This window comes from Spea bombifrons, chromosome 13, assembly GCF_027358695.1.
Source record: "Spea bombifrons isolate aSpeBom1 chromosome 13, aSpeBom1.2.pri, whole genome shotgun sequence".
NCBI lineage: Eukaryota > Metazoa > Chordata > Amphibia > Anura > Pelobatidae > Spea > Spea bombifrons.
Window position 1 is genome coordinate 16241345 of NC_071099.1, and position 12756 is coordinate 16254100.

Here is a 12756-nt window from a genome sequence, read left to right on the forward strand (position 1 = left end):
CAATTAATGCAGTAAAGTCATGCATACATTCCAACATTAGGTCCCTGCCAGTTAACCCGCATCTCTTTGAACAAAACAAATGATTGAAATACATTATTTCGTTTATTTTACTTGATGTGCCTGGAAACCAACAAAATGGCCGCTTCCATGAAGGTTATCACATGCTCACTATCTTGTTTAGAACTCACTGGGGGTCAGGTGATAAACCATTTCGTCATTACAGTACCAGCCAATAGTAATTTGACCCCGCCCATAGTGCGGCCCTCTGCGTTTCTTCAATCCCCGGCCTTGCCTTTTATAGGGATAGCGTTTCGGAAAGGGCTAAGGCGGACCCGATCTGTCACTTGTGCCGGAAGGCAAGTAGCGAAGAACGGTTTCTGGGTCTCGGGGTTCCGGTTCCGGTGCGGTCTCTATGTCATCGCTTTCATAAAAATAAGGTATCCTAATCCGCCTTCTGAGGAAACCGAGAGTTAACCCTATGTATGACTGGAAATAAACAAAAAAAAACACCAAAAACACTTAAAAATGCGCACAAAATACCAAGTTCTTATTATTCATAGAATGTATATGAGCGTTTAATACCGTAAATATGCACATACACACGCATGCATATACATATGATTCCTAATGCATACCTGGGACTTTCTTAATCAGCTGAGTCTGTCTCGTTAAATATTAACCCTTTAATTGCTCACTGTGAAGATTCTATGTAGTGACTCGCCAAAAGTATTAACTAAATGGCTCTAATCCCGGTGGTCATGGAAAACTTGACTTGTCATTATTTAAAAGACGCACTTAAATGAGTCACCTGCATTCAAGCAGGGATATCAACCATAATATCCTGGTAGCGAAAGCACCAATTGGGAGTCATATATATTTATATATATATATAGTCGCAGCGGTATACAATAGGAAGGAATCCAGACTATATGACCTTGAGATTGAGACATAAACCCTGAGATTTTGGGGTAAACCCTAAGAGTTCCCGGTTATGCAGATAACGGGGGAAACCGCAGCGAGAGACGTCTGCATGAAGCATTGGGGTCTCTTTCCCACATGTTTGCAGGGTAGCGCCGGGACGTGACATCATATCTCGGTGCTGCACCCCCAGAAAGACGCGGCACAGGGGAGGATGTACTATAGGGGTCAGAACCCAGTAGCCCAGCCAGGTGATCTGCCCCTAATAGTGGGGCAAAGGGGCTGCCACTGGATCTGGTGCCCTAGGTAAGAGTATACCCCTGGTCATATTATGGCACTCAACATGCAGAGGCGGTGCACAGCAAGAAGAGGAGCACCCCCCCCCCCAACCTGCCGGACCACCGGAGAATGTGATCTGCCAATTAACCCATAGATTAGGACTTTGGAGACAGTCGGGAAGGCTTGGGGGGGGGGGCATTATCAATAAAGACCCTAATTACATTTGCCCTTAGTTAAGTTTGTCCCAGTGTGAAAACACTAGAAAAAGCCAGACCTTCCCAGTATGCTACAGTCACGCGTCTTCAGAGGCCGTCTGTCCTGAATAAAGCAGACAAGTCCCTATGTGGTTTGGGGCAGCATGACATGAATCTGGATGTTTGTCACGTTTTGCCCCGGTTAATGGGATGGAATGTTCGTATGTATCGATATAACAGCGATACTTTCTGATACTGAATGTATATGATTCAACGTGCATTTGAAACAAAATGTATATATGATTTTTCCTCCCCGTTTCTTATTTCGCCCTTTATCTTGTTACTTTGCCTCTATGCTATTTTACTTAATTCCAGTGATAATTCCAGTACAATAAAAGTAAACAAAGTTAGATCAGAGTTCACTTGTTATCTGCGGCATTGCGATTTCAGAGCTCCGGTGGTAACGTACAGCTCTTGTATCCTGTAAAGCCAGCAGGCGTGGGGTCCGGCGCAGAGATCTGTCACACGGCCCCCCGGAGAGACACCCGGAAGATATGGGGACGGACCAGGACGACAGCGGACCCCGGCGGCAATTTAATGCGGCCGTGTCCGTCATCCAGAGTTTGCCTAAAAATGGTAGGTGCATTTAAATAGAAGACAGTATATGACACATGCCTGCGCATGCACGATGCATATATGTAATGGAACTGACAAGACCTTCGTTGCATGATGTATACAGACCGCTCCCCCCCCCCCAACCCCCGTTTGTATGGACAGTGGATCTTATCTAGCAGTCCATGGGGAGGTCGAATTCTGAGGTCAGGTATAGCCAAAGGTCTGCGAAGGTTAACAAGGCCGCTTTGGAAAGGTCACCGCAGGTGGGAGTCAGAGCCGTGGAACAGACAGCAGTAGCACGCTAGTTATTTTCCCCTCAATATTTGCTACTTTTCAAAAGTTTGGGATCACTTAGACATTTCCTTGTTTTTGAAGGAAAAGCTAATTTTGTCCATTAAAATAACATGAAATGGATCAGAAATCCAGCGCAGACGGGGTTAATGTTGTAAATGACTATTGTAGCTGAAAGCGGCTGATTTATAATGGAATCTCTTTATAGGCGTACAGAGGCCCTTTATCACTCCCATCACTCCTGCGTTCCAATGGCCCTTTATCACTCCCATCACTCCTGTGTTCCAATGGCCCTTTATCACTCCCATCACTCCTGCGTTCCCACGGCCCTTTATCACTCCCATCACTCCTGCGTTCCAATGGCCCTTTATCACTCCCATCACTCCTGTGTTCCAATGGCCCTTTATCACTCCCATCACTCCTGTGTTCCAATGGCCCTTTATCACTCCCATCACTCCTGTGTTCCAATGGCCCTTTATCACTCCCATCACCAAAAATTCACAGGAGACAATATCTGCGCAGAACTCAAACAAAATCCCGCAGCGGCTCAAAGTATTAGCGCTGAACTCTCTTCAAGTCAAAGTCTTGCTTTTGACCTTTTAACTGATAGAGCAGAAAGTACTAAAAACCTGGCAATGTTTCTCCGAGCCGATAATCTTCTGGCCTTTTTATGATTCTCCCGTGGCTCCTCGGCGAAGCTCTAGGCGGCGTATCAGGTCAGCCTTCCTTCACGGTAACATAGAATCTGACGGCAGATCGGCCCTATTCGGCCCCGTCTAGTCTGCCGGTTTCTCCTGATCTAAAGGCTCGGACCTCAATCAGATGTTGGCCCCGTCTCAGGTTCAGGAGCCGTCTACCTGTCCCAGGCCAGAGAGGTGGCTCAGACGATTGACCTGATATCCCTAGATGGTGCTTTGGACACGAGCGTGAAGACATTTATGGACAAGTGGTGGTCCACAAAGAGATGCATGCTTAAAATACGTAGGACTTACTTGTGTTGGGCAGGTGTTCAGGCTAACGAGCCCATTAGCCCGCGAGTCGTTAGCGTCACAGCTCACGGTGTGTCCTCTGCTTTGTGTCTGCGCAGGCTCATACAGTCCATCTTACGAGGAGATGTTGCGTTTCTACAGCTACTACAAGCAGGCCACGGTAGGACCCTGTGCCATCTCCCGTCCTGGATTCTGGGATCCTATTGGCCGATACAAGTGGTATTGTCCTCTTTAAATATACTCACTACCAGCCAGGGCTTGCGCGAGAATTCCCCGACGCCTTCCCATTGATCTCAGCGAGTTTTCCTGCAGGGGCCAAAAGCGGCTCCAGAATGAGGATAGCGGAGGAGCTGCATGATGGAGAATATTAAAGCGCTGACTAAGTCATGTAATATGCACTCCTGGTCAGGCTCTATGGAGCATCAGAATGTCCCTTTAACATATTGTTAACGGGTGCAGGAAACAGGAAGTGGGCGGGGCTTTAGATGAATGCCTAAAGTGCCCATAAAACAGGTTATAGAAAAAGAGAATCTAACCACAATTTCAGCCCTTCAGCCATTACCATACCTAGGTTACCTGGAGCCCCCCTTGCGAGTAGGAAGTCCTCCTGATGTCAGTGGGTGGTCCTCCTGACGTCGCGGGGCACACGCCATTGTTGGAGGGGGTTCACTCCGACCCAGAGTTTCTCTGTAGTGACCCAAAGGAGTCACACTCTGAGACTTCCCAGGTGTGGCCATTACACGTTATCCGAGAGGTCCCACCGGCATTGGCGGGTGGTCCCACTGGAAGCGCCCCGTTTTTTCTGAGGGGGAGTAGGGCGCGACCCAGAGTTCATTTGTGGTGCCCCGGAGACCCAGCGAAGTAGAGATTCACCCGGAGTCCCCAAGTACCATAATAACGCATATTGAATTTAAAACTACGTTTTCAGGAAAATTTTATTATAAATTTGTACTAGCGTATAATACACAAACGTTCGCTAACTTTCCTAAAAAAGAGTTCAGGAAGCGAGTAATATCTACACTGTTGTTTAAACTTTTTTAAGGATATTTTGTGGTGTAGGTTTGTTTGATGTCCATGTTTTTGCAGGGATGCCTGGAACAAACTGGGGGCAATGAGTCAAGAGGACGCCATGTGCGCCTACATCAAAGAGATGAAGCTGGTGGCTCAAAAGGTGTGTAAGATCCCCTTTAAAGCTGATGATAAATATTGAAACCGCTGAGACCCCCAGCCACCCCTTAGACAACTCCTTGCCGTATATTGGATGATTGTTTGCAAATGTACTCTATTCTTATCCTTTGTGCTTTGTTATAGATAATTAACACGGTGCCGCTCGATGACACGTCTCCTGAGATGTTCGAGCCTTTTCGACCCCTGTATGAAGTGATCCCTGACATGCCGCGTCCCCCCGATTCCTTCTTCAAGAAATCCCCTGGTGAGTGCGCCCTCATACTCCAAATCACATTAGAGGTCTGGATTGGGTCAATACTTATCGTGAAATAGCAGAGATCTTCTAAAAATCAATTCGGTATCATCTACCATCACACATCCCTTCGTGGCACTTTATTGTCCTCGGTGTCAGGAAGCAATGTCTCTCCAGACCCTCCTGAAAACTCTGGCTGGTACTGCATTCGACCATTCAAGTCAATGAAGCCCAGCTTTCTAAGTAGTATTCCTAAGGCCTTTAAAAAAAAATAAGCGAGAGGGATGGATACTGGCTCTTAAACCGAGAAATGCTTTCTTTTTTGTTTGTAGAGCAAGATAATTCCGGTGATGAAGACGCTGTACCGTCTCAGGAGGAGGCTGTCTACTCTCCGTCCGAAACCTCTCCGAGAGCCGACCCTCAATACGACCAAACTCAACTATTCTCGCAAGCAGTGCATGCTGGGGAGGAAAGAAGCGACCCTGTAGGCATGTACATACACACATGTCCCTTGTCTGCTCTCATCCCATTTATCTTAATGAGATCTAAAGCGTGGTGGCCTTTGTAGGGTTCCTGACTCGAGTTATGATGTTGCTCAATGATCCACCTCATCGTCGGCAAGCTAGAGAAGCTCTAAAACTATAATGGTTGGGTAACGTGTTGGGGGAGTGAAGCAGGTAGGGGAATCGCTGCTTTTCTGTTGCCTTCTTCTCTGCTTAATATGACGGCTTTGACATATGTTGCAGGAGAGGCAACGTCCGTGAATAAGGTCCGTAGCTGGGCCATTGATGATGACGATTTCTGTGACAGCGTGGAGGACGTGGAGCTTGAAAAGGTTAGAGTGCTTCCCGGGGAATCCGCTCAGCCTAACGGTGTTAGTCTTCCGCTTCAAAGGAACAGATGATGCTTGTCAGCATGGCCTTCATGTTCTTCTCCTGCGCCGTCTAAACTCAAAGAATTCTCGCTGTCTCCTTTACTTCTGAAGCTCTACCTTTCCACGGCTTCAAAGGGCAAATCAAATAATCACCTGTTCATCGTACGTAGAATATAAACTAATCCCAATGCACTGATCATGCCAGGATTCACCGGCACTTCCCTTCGCCGCGCCTAAAAGCTCCCCATTCCTTGATTAGATTGTAAGCTCTGATGGGCAAGGACCTCTTCTCCAATTGTCTGTGTATTTCTTGTACTTCCTATTATAATATGTGTGAATATTCCATAGTCGCTGTCTGTATATTGTAATGTTTAAATACCCCTGCTGGCGCTATATAAATAAAATATACCCACGGCATTAGGTTAAGAGGGTTCTTCGTTGCCTCCACATCTGGATCAGTGCAGTTAACTGTTTCTTGGAAACGTTGAACTTCATGAACGTGAGTCTTATTTTAACCTCCTTGTGTATCTGTGGAGCCTTACTGAACGGTTGTAGCCGTCCGGCATTGTGGATGATGTGAAACGCAGTCGTTTTCTGGCTCGCTTTACTTTCAGCATTCATCTTAGTGTTTGCGTCATCAGCAATTATCCCCACATCCCGTTAGTTTTTCTTTGTCTGTTACTCTTGTGTGATGCATGGCTTTGGACACATGTGGGCGTTTCATTGCTTGGCATGAATCAGTGTGATGTCAGACATTTCAGCTACGCGCGCAATATTCACCCACATATATGATGTCATGACGACGCTTCCATTGGTATTCAGGTAAAGGAAGCAAACACAAATCTGAACTTTAGTAAAATCCGATCATATTAACATACAAAATATACACTTGTTCCTTTGCAGGATTGGGAGGGTACCGAGTCCGGGATACAACCCCAACTGTTTCAAGCAGCCTCCGATATCCCGGTGTCGAGGCATCAAGGCGGGCAGCAGAAGGAGGGCTCGCTAACCAATTCTGCAAGCGACATAGAGATAGGTACATGTCAGGCTCCATGTAGGCCATTGCTTACCGAATCGTAAGCACAGCAGTCATGTACAAGTGTTCTGGTTCTTTTAGGGGATAACATAGAATTTTTGGAATGGTAATAACCCCCTCTTTAAATTTTAGGGCATAATTCACATGGGGAACAGTGGCTTGAAAACTCTAGTGGCACATCCAATGGACCACTGGTCACAAAGGGACGGCCACCGTATCAGTTGAACCCTCAAATCACAGCCACTGTAGAGGCTCTACAGACCTCTATGCAGGGCGTCTGTCTGCGACTTGAGGTTCTGGAGAAACTCCTGCAGGTAACTATGACCTCACAACCTTTACATTTAATAGGTCTTCGAGTATTGATCTTGTTGCAAAATGACCTCAACACCATGTTTAAATAACTATGTATTTGATCTCCCTCCTTGGGAGTGTGTCACTGGATTCGATGGATTGTTCGCTCTTAAAAACTTCCTCTTGGATAAAAGTGAATCAGCGCTTCCTGGTTTAACCCCTTCACGACAAAGCCTCACAATGCTTTGTGTTTAATGGATTTAAGGGCAACCCATTGTCCTCAAGGGGTTAAAAGCAGTGTAGGATTTTATTAACACAATAACTGTTCAGATTTAATCTCGAGATTACAAAATATTGTACGGTACCTCCAGTTTTAGAGAAATTCATTTTGATTATATATATATATATATACACACACATATAGGAAGGTGAGTAAGGAAGAAGTGCAGTGCTTTTTACAAAGAGTTGTCCCATTATACTGAATTATTAATGTGATGAGATTGGAGTATTTGAGATGTTAGTAAATTCACCCATTGATGCCTTGATAGTTTCTGAAATGCTTAGGAGTTTCTGGTCCCTCTCGATGCACACAAGTCCACAGGGCAATTTCAGTTTGGCTTCGGATTTGGGTACAAGAATTGATCTTAGAGGAAGAACAATGCGCCTTTTCACTGTTAGATGATTTATAGCTATGGCTGCGTCTCAGTGTTTGTTAAAAAAACACAAGACTTTCCTTCTCTCGTAGGATCAGCAAGCGAAGATGAGTCCAGTTCGACCTAAGAAAGCAACGGTATGTTATTCTCTTCCCAACATACATCAGATTAGCTGAACATACTAACTTGAACATGCTTTGTGTGTTGGCGGGGCTGTGCGTGTGAGTATACTGTCCCTCTAAGCCGATATCAGAGCGGAGAGAAAATGAGAAATACCAATCACGGTGTCTCGGTTGCTGCCGTGTGACAGACGGCTGACCCTTTACTCCTTTCCAGGCACCTTGGAGCTCTCTGCTCTCCCGTTCTCGGACTCTGTTCCTCATCTTCATTTGGCCGTTCATTGTGCACTGGCTGCTGCATAGATTATATAGAAGGAAAAGATGACGTCCGTCTTCTTCGGGGATAACCACAAACCCTGTCTTCGGCCCTCGCAATGCTGGATCACAATGGATTTAAATAATTAAGAGAGCGTAATTATATCAGGAAAGGGGGAAAAATGGACAGTAGTCATCTCTCGGAGAACCCTTTCGCCCCTATTCCTGGTGAAGTCTGTACACCGGGTGCTGCACAGGGGTCTGATCTGCATGTGTCAGTATAGAAACATGCGCGGAGGGCTGTATGTGTTTGTATGTAAGAATATAATTAGTAAACCAATTTTTAAGACTGTATAATGTGCAATATTTGGGCTAATGGGTACCAACTGGTGGCGCTCACTGCTATTTCCACAACCGTTTGTATAAAATTCTAATGAAAGAGAAATACACACTCATGTGAATAAATTATTTTATAATCCCCCTTCGTCTACTGCTTCTCAGTTTCTTTAAACACACCGAGAAAATAAACCTCTCAGGCGTAGTCCATGCGGGGGTACATGGGGCACCGGGACATTTTGTACATTTTGGAGGTACATAGCTGGTTCACGTAGAAATATATGCTACATCCGCAAAGAAAATAAAACATAACATAGGGAAATGTATGAAAATGTCTACAGAGCCAACAAGACATTGGCGGGTCACGTAATCTTTGTGGCTTCAGTTAAGAATAATGTGGGTACAGCCAATGGGACACAAGCCATTCTGGGATTCTCCCTACGTCTGGCAGATATGCCTTCATTCCACATCTCTTGGATGAATGTAGACAATAAAGAAGAGAAGCATGAGAATGAATTAAAGTTCAAGAATGAACCAAATAACAATTGAGTCAAGTCTATTAACACATCTCGAGAGCTCTTGTGAGTCTACAGTCCAGTCTACAGACGTTAGGCCACTCAAAAGGTATCACAAGATCTTTGGACTGTCTTAAAGAACATCGGAAATACCAAAAAATGTAACACGGAAAATAAGAAAGAGGTGCTTCCTCTATGGGAAAGGCTGATGGGTCGGGGACTAGAAAGACTATTTGTTGGTACGGCCCATACAAGACTTTATTGTCCTGTCCTAATTATTTCAGATCATATTGTTGACCCGGTATCTGCCCAAAGGCTTGTAATACATGAGGTTCTACCATTTATATCTTGGTCATCTATTGTTCCTGGCAAGTATCTCATGGCCTGTTGGAGTCTTTCATATGGTCCTCTCCATCTGACCCATGGTCTTTGCCATTTTCAAACATTATAGATTATCTCTATGACCCATGTTATTTAATAAGCTCATTTGTGAGGCTTGTGGTGGTTTTCTAGGTACTTTGGGGCAGCCATCATATCTAGTCCCAAATAAATTAAAAAGGACTCCTTCATCATCACTTTCTCTCAGGAGATGCCTGCATAAGGTGAGACATAGGTTTCTTCTGGGGTCACCAACTCCCACAAGCCCAATCATCAGGTGTCCTGTTGACGAGACATGAGGTAACCGTGGCAGACCAGACGGGCCGAATGGGTCTGATCTTCTAAGTTTAATTTATATCTTCACATTTCTTTCACCATAAATATGTCATTTTGTAGGAACTCCTATAGAGTGACATCAGTCAAATGACATAAGAGATAGAATTTCGAGTGACCATGTGCAGGCCAGGAAACCCACTTCCTGGTCTCGCCCACCACACTACTTCCCCTTTAAGACGGAACTAGATCTCGTATCTGTTTACATAAAAACGCATAACGACTTTCGAGCACTAAGCTGAATTAAACCAATACAGTGAAGGATTCTTCCGCGCTCGATATATTTAAACCATGCCCAGGGTAACCGAATAAACTCAGCTAACGCGGAGTAACCGGATTTAAGTCAACATTGTAATAATGCACTCGTGAAAGATTGTTCTTTATGGTTTTTACGCTTTATCTCTACGAACTATTTTTTAAGTCTGTACCTTTTTATGTTGATGGAGGGGTGCATTCATACATAGTATCATGCACTCACTAAATAAGAAATGTTTATTGTATCAACAACTCAGATTTTTTAAAAATATTTATACATTAAATCATATTTAAAAAAGTATTGATAATATATACATTTCCACACGCGACGAGGAAAAATGGTATAACCCACGGATGCAAACCATCATAGTCTGATTGGCTGTTGTTGCCGTCCGTTACTGGTCGCTCAGCCAATCCTCGTCTAATAAAAGCGTAGCAACAACCGTCCCTTGCCTCAACCAATGGAAGCCAGGAAAGGCAGGCTCAATTACGCTGGTTTTCATTGGCCAACAAAGAGAAAGCGTACAAGAGTTTTATGGGCGTAGTTGTGAAAGATTATAAGACTCTTCGTCATCGATTGGATCCATGGACTACAAGTGCCAGCATGCAACGCTTGCTGGGGAAAACGCCTGCGCGTGGTTGTGGGGGCCGGATCGCTTATAAATAGAAGCGTCCACTCCCCCAAGCTGTGTAGCAGCAGTTGGAGGTTGGCTGGTGTGGTTGTGTGTGAGGAGTAGGAGCTAGAGGCGCGAGTCGGATGCGTATCCTGTATGTGTATCGTCAGCCAGCTGGTGGCAGTGCCTGACGACTGCATTCCTGTGCAGCGCTGCTTCTCGTAGGGACGCTCTGAAGATCCCATTATCTCAAGCGCCTGCTGGAGCGCAGGGAACACCTGAGGAGAACTGACTCTACTTCCCATCGGCTCCTAAGTGTCAGAGGACTGAGGTATTGAGAACACTTCTGAGAGCGAGGGGAACTTTGCCAGCTTCACCCACGGGTGGGAGCAGTGGGTTGCCATGGCAGAAGTTGGAGTTCAGGAGACAACCGTGCCTTGCAAAAGTTTGACAGGTGGGGACTCCTTGTTGCCCTGTAAAGATAGTGATGGGTGGGGGCACAAAATAAAGGAGGAGAAAGAAGAGTGTCTGAAGACGGATGCTTCGACCCTCTCCTGCCCAGAGGAAGAGGACCACAACAAAGTGGCCGGTTACCAGAGGCCAGGGCAGTTTGTTAAATGTAAACAGGAAGATGAATGGAAGCAGTTGGGCAAGAAACGGCACAGGAGACGACCTTCAAAAAACAAGAGGCGATGGAAGCCTTACAATAAGCTGACCTGGGAGGAGAAGAAGCTACTGGAGGAGAAGGAGTCTCAAAGAGCCTCCAGAATGAGAGCAGAAATGTTTGCCAAGGGGCAGCCTGTGGCTCCGTACAACACCACCCAGTTCCTAATGGAGGACCATGTGCAAGAGGAGCCAGACCTTTGTCCCCCACAACGTAGGGCATTTGTCGCTCTTCCTCTTTGCAACGCCAACTCTTTCACAAAAGGTGACAGCACAGAGGAAGACTTGGAAGAAGAAGAAGACGGGACAGGCAGCGATGGGATGGACAGCAACGATGGGACTGAGTTTCTACAGAGGGACTTCTCTGAGACCTATGAACGGTACCATGCGGAAAGCCTGCAGGACATGAGTAAGCAGGACTTGATTCGCGAGTACTTAGAGCTGGAAAAGTGCCTCAGTCGGATGGAAGAGGAAAACAATCGTTTACGACTCCAGGGAATGGTCGGCACGCAGGTCGGTGGGCCGCAGGACTCCAGGATCAGTGAACTGGAGAAAGAGTTGGAGAAACTGAAGGAGGAGAATGAGAGGCTACTTCGAGAGAAGGAGTTGGTTGCAGCCAACCCAAGCGAACATTGACCCTCAACTGCCTACCTTTTTGCCATTGCACCTACCGTTTGTTTATGTGTAAGGATGAAAATTTTCAATGTTGACTTTTTTTCCCCCCTTTGTTGTATCCTTGGATTATCCAGTCGGTCGCAAAACCGTCTGAACAAGTTGCCAGATGTGCTGATAAATTCACCTTTAACCCATTGCAGAGATCCACGTCCTTAAAGATCTCCATTTTTAAGTTCCAGAACAACTGAAATAATGGACAACTACAAACATCAAACGGCGGTCGACCTTTATTCTGTTAAAAAAAACAAAACCGTTTCTATAAAGCCCTGACTACGCAGATTGGGACTTATCAAAACCATGCGGTCCAGAGACGCTTTTTTGTGTTTTATTGTGGTTTTGTATTTTTATTTTGTTACTCATTTCCCATGTTCTTAAATACGTTCGATTTTTCCCTTCTGATTTAATTAATGCATTTTTTCCCCTTTTCAGTCCTGTAATATTTTTTTTTAAAAAAAAATAAAATATTTTCAATTGGAAAGAAAAGACCAAGCCTTGTTTTGTAGTTTTTGATCTGTAATTTATTATACTAATAAACGTTGTACCGATTTCTAGGTCTTTCCTGTTGAAGGTTAAAATTTCAAATATGTTTAGATTTCACCTATATGCATCCAGAAAAATAACTTGAAGTTCAGCTTACCATGGAAGGACTGCCCAGGAATAACAATCCTATAACCTCAATGTTTAGGTTTCATAGAATGTGACTGTAGTATTGAGGTTGTGAGAGTATCTTACTTAGTAAAGGAATGAAGATTGTGTGTAGATGTTGGGGGGGGGGGTGTAATATATATTTATATAGAAGACTACTTACCAGCTTTTTGAACTCTTGTAGGGCCCTTCCCCACATAAATAATTTGAGCAACTCATCTGAAAGAGCGGATCAGGGGCAATTTGTGTAACACAGAAATCATAAATAACATCTTTAAGGTGTGTGTATGCGCGTGTGTATGAATGTAATCTGGCATCTTCTCTTGATAAGGAAAACCGATGTTGGTCCAGGAGCGGATGGAGCCGTCAGTTGAAGTTGATACGTGTTATGAAGCCAATGTTGAAAAC

General features: G+C 45.0%; 2 protein-coding genes across 2 annotated transcripts; both read left to right on the top strand.

Moving 5' to 3' along the window:
• Window positions 1-244: 244 nt before the first annotated feature.
• On the top strand, window positions 245-8414 carry ACBD4 (acyl-CoA binding domain containing 4). Its single transcript, XM_053453704.1, has 11 exons — window positions 245-437; window positions 1881-2027; window positions 3385-3505; window positions 4373-4457; window positions 4598-4718; window positions 5039-5194; window positions 5453-5541; window positions 6484-6616; window positions 6749-6930; window positions 7653-7697; window positions 7897-8414. The coding sequence occupies exons 2-11, from the start codon at window positions 1946-1948 to the stop codon at window positions 8002-8004; spliced, it is 1122 nt and encodes a 373-aa protein (XP_053309679.1). The 5' UTR covers window positions 245-437; window positions 1881-1945; the 3' UTR covers window positions 8005-8414.
• A 2032-nt stretch (window positions 8415-10446) lies between these two features.
• Window positions 10447-12183, top strand: HEXIM1 (HEXIM P-TEFb complex subunit 1). Its single transcript, XM_053453242.1, has one exon. The coding sequence runs from the start codon at window positions 10768-10770 to the stop codon at window positions 11662-11664; it is 897 nt and encodes a 298-aa protein (XP_053309217.1). The 5' UTR covers window positions 10447-10767; the 3' UTR covers window positions 11665-12183.
• Window positions 12184-12756: the final 573 nt, after the last annotated feature.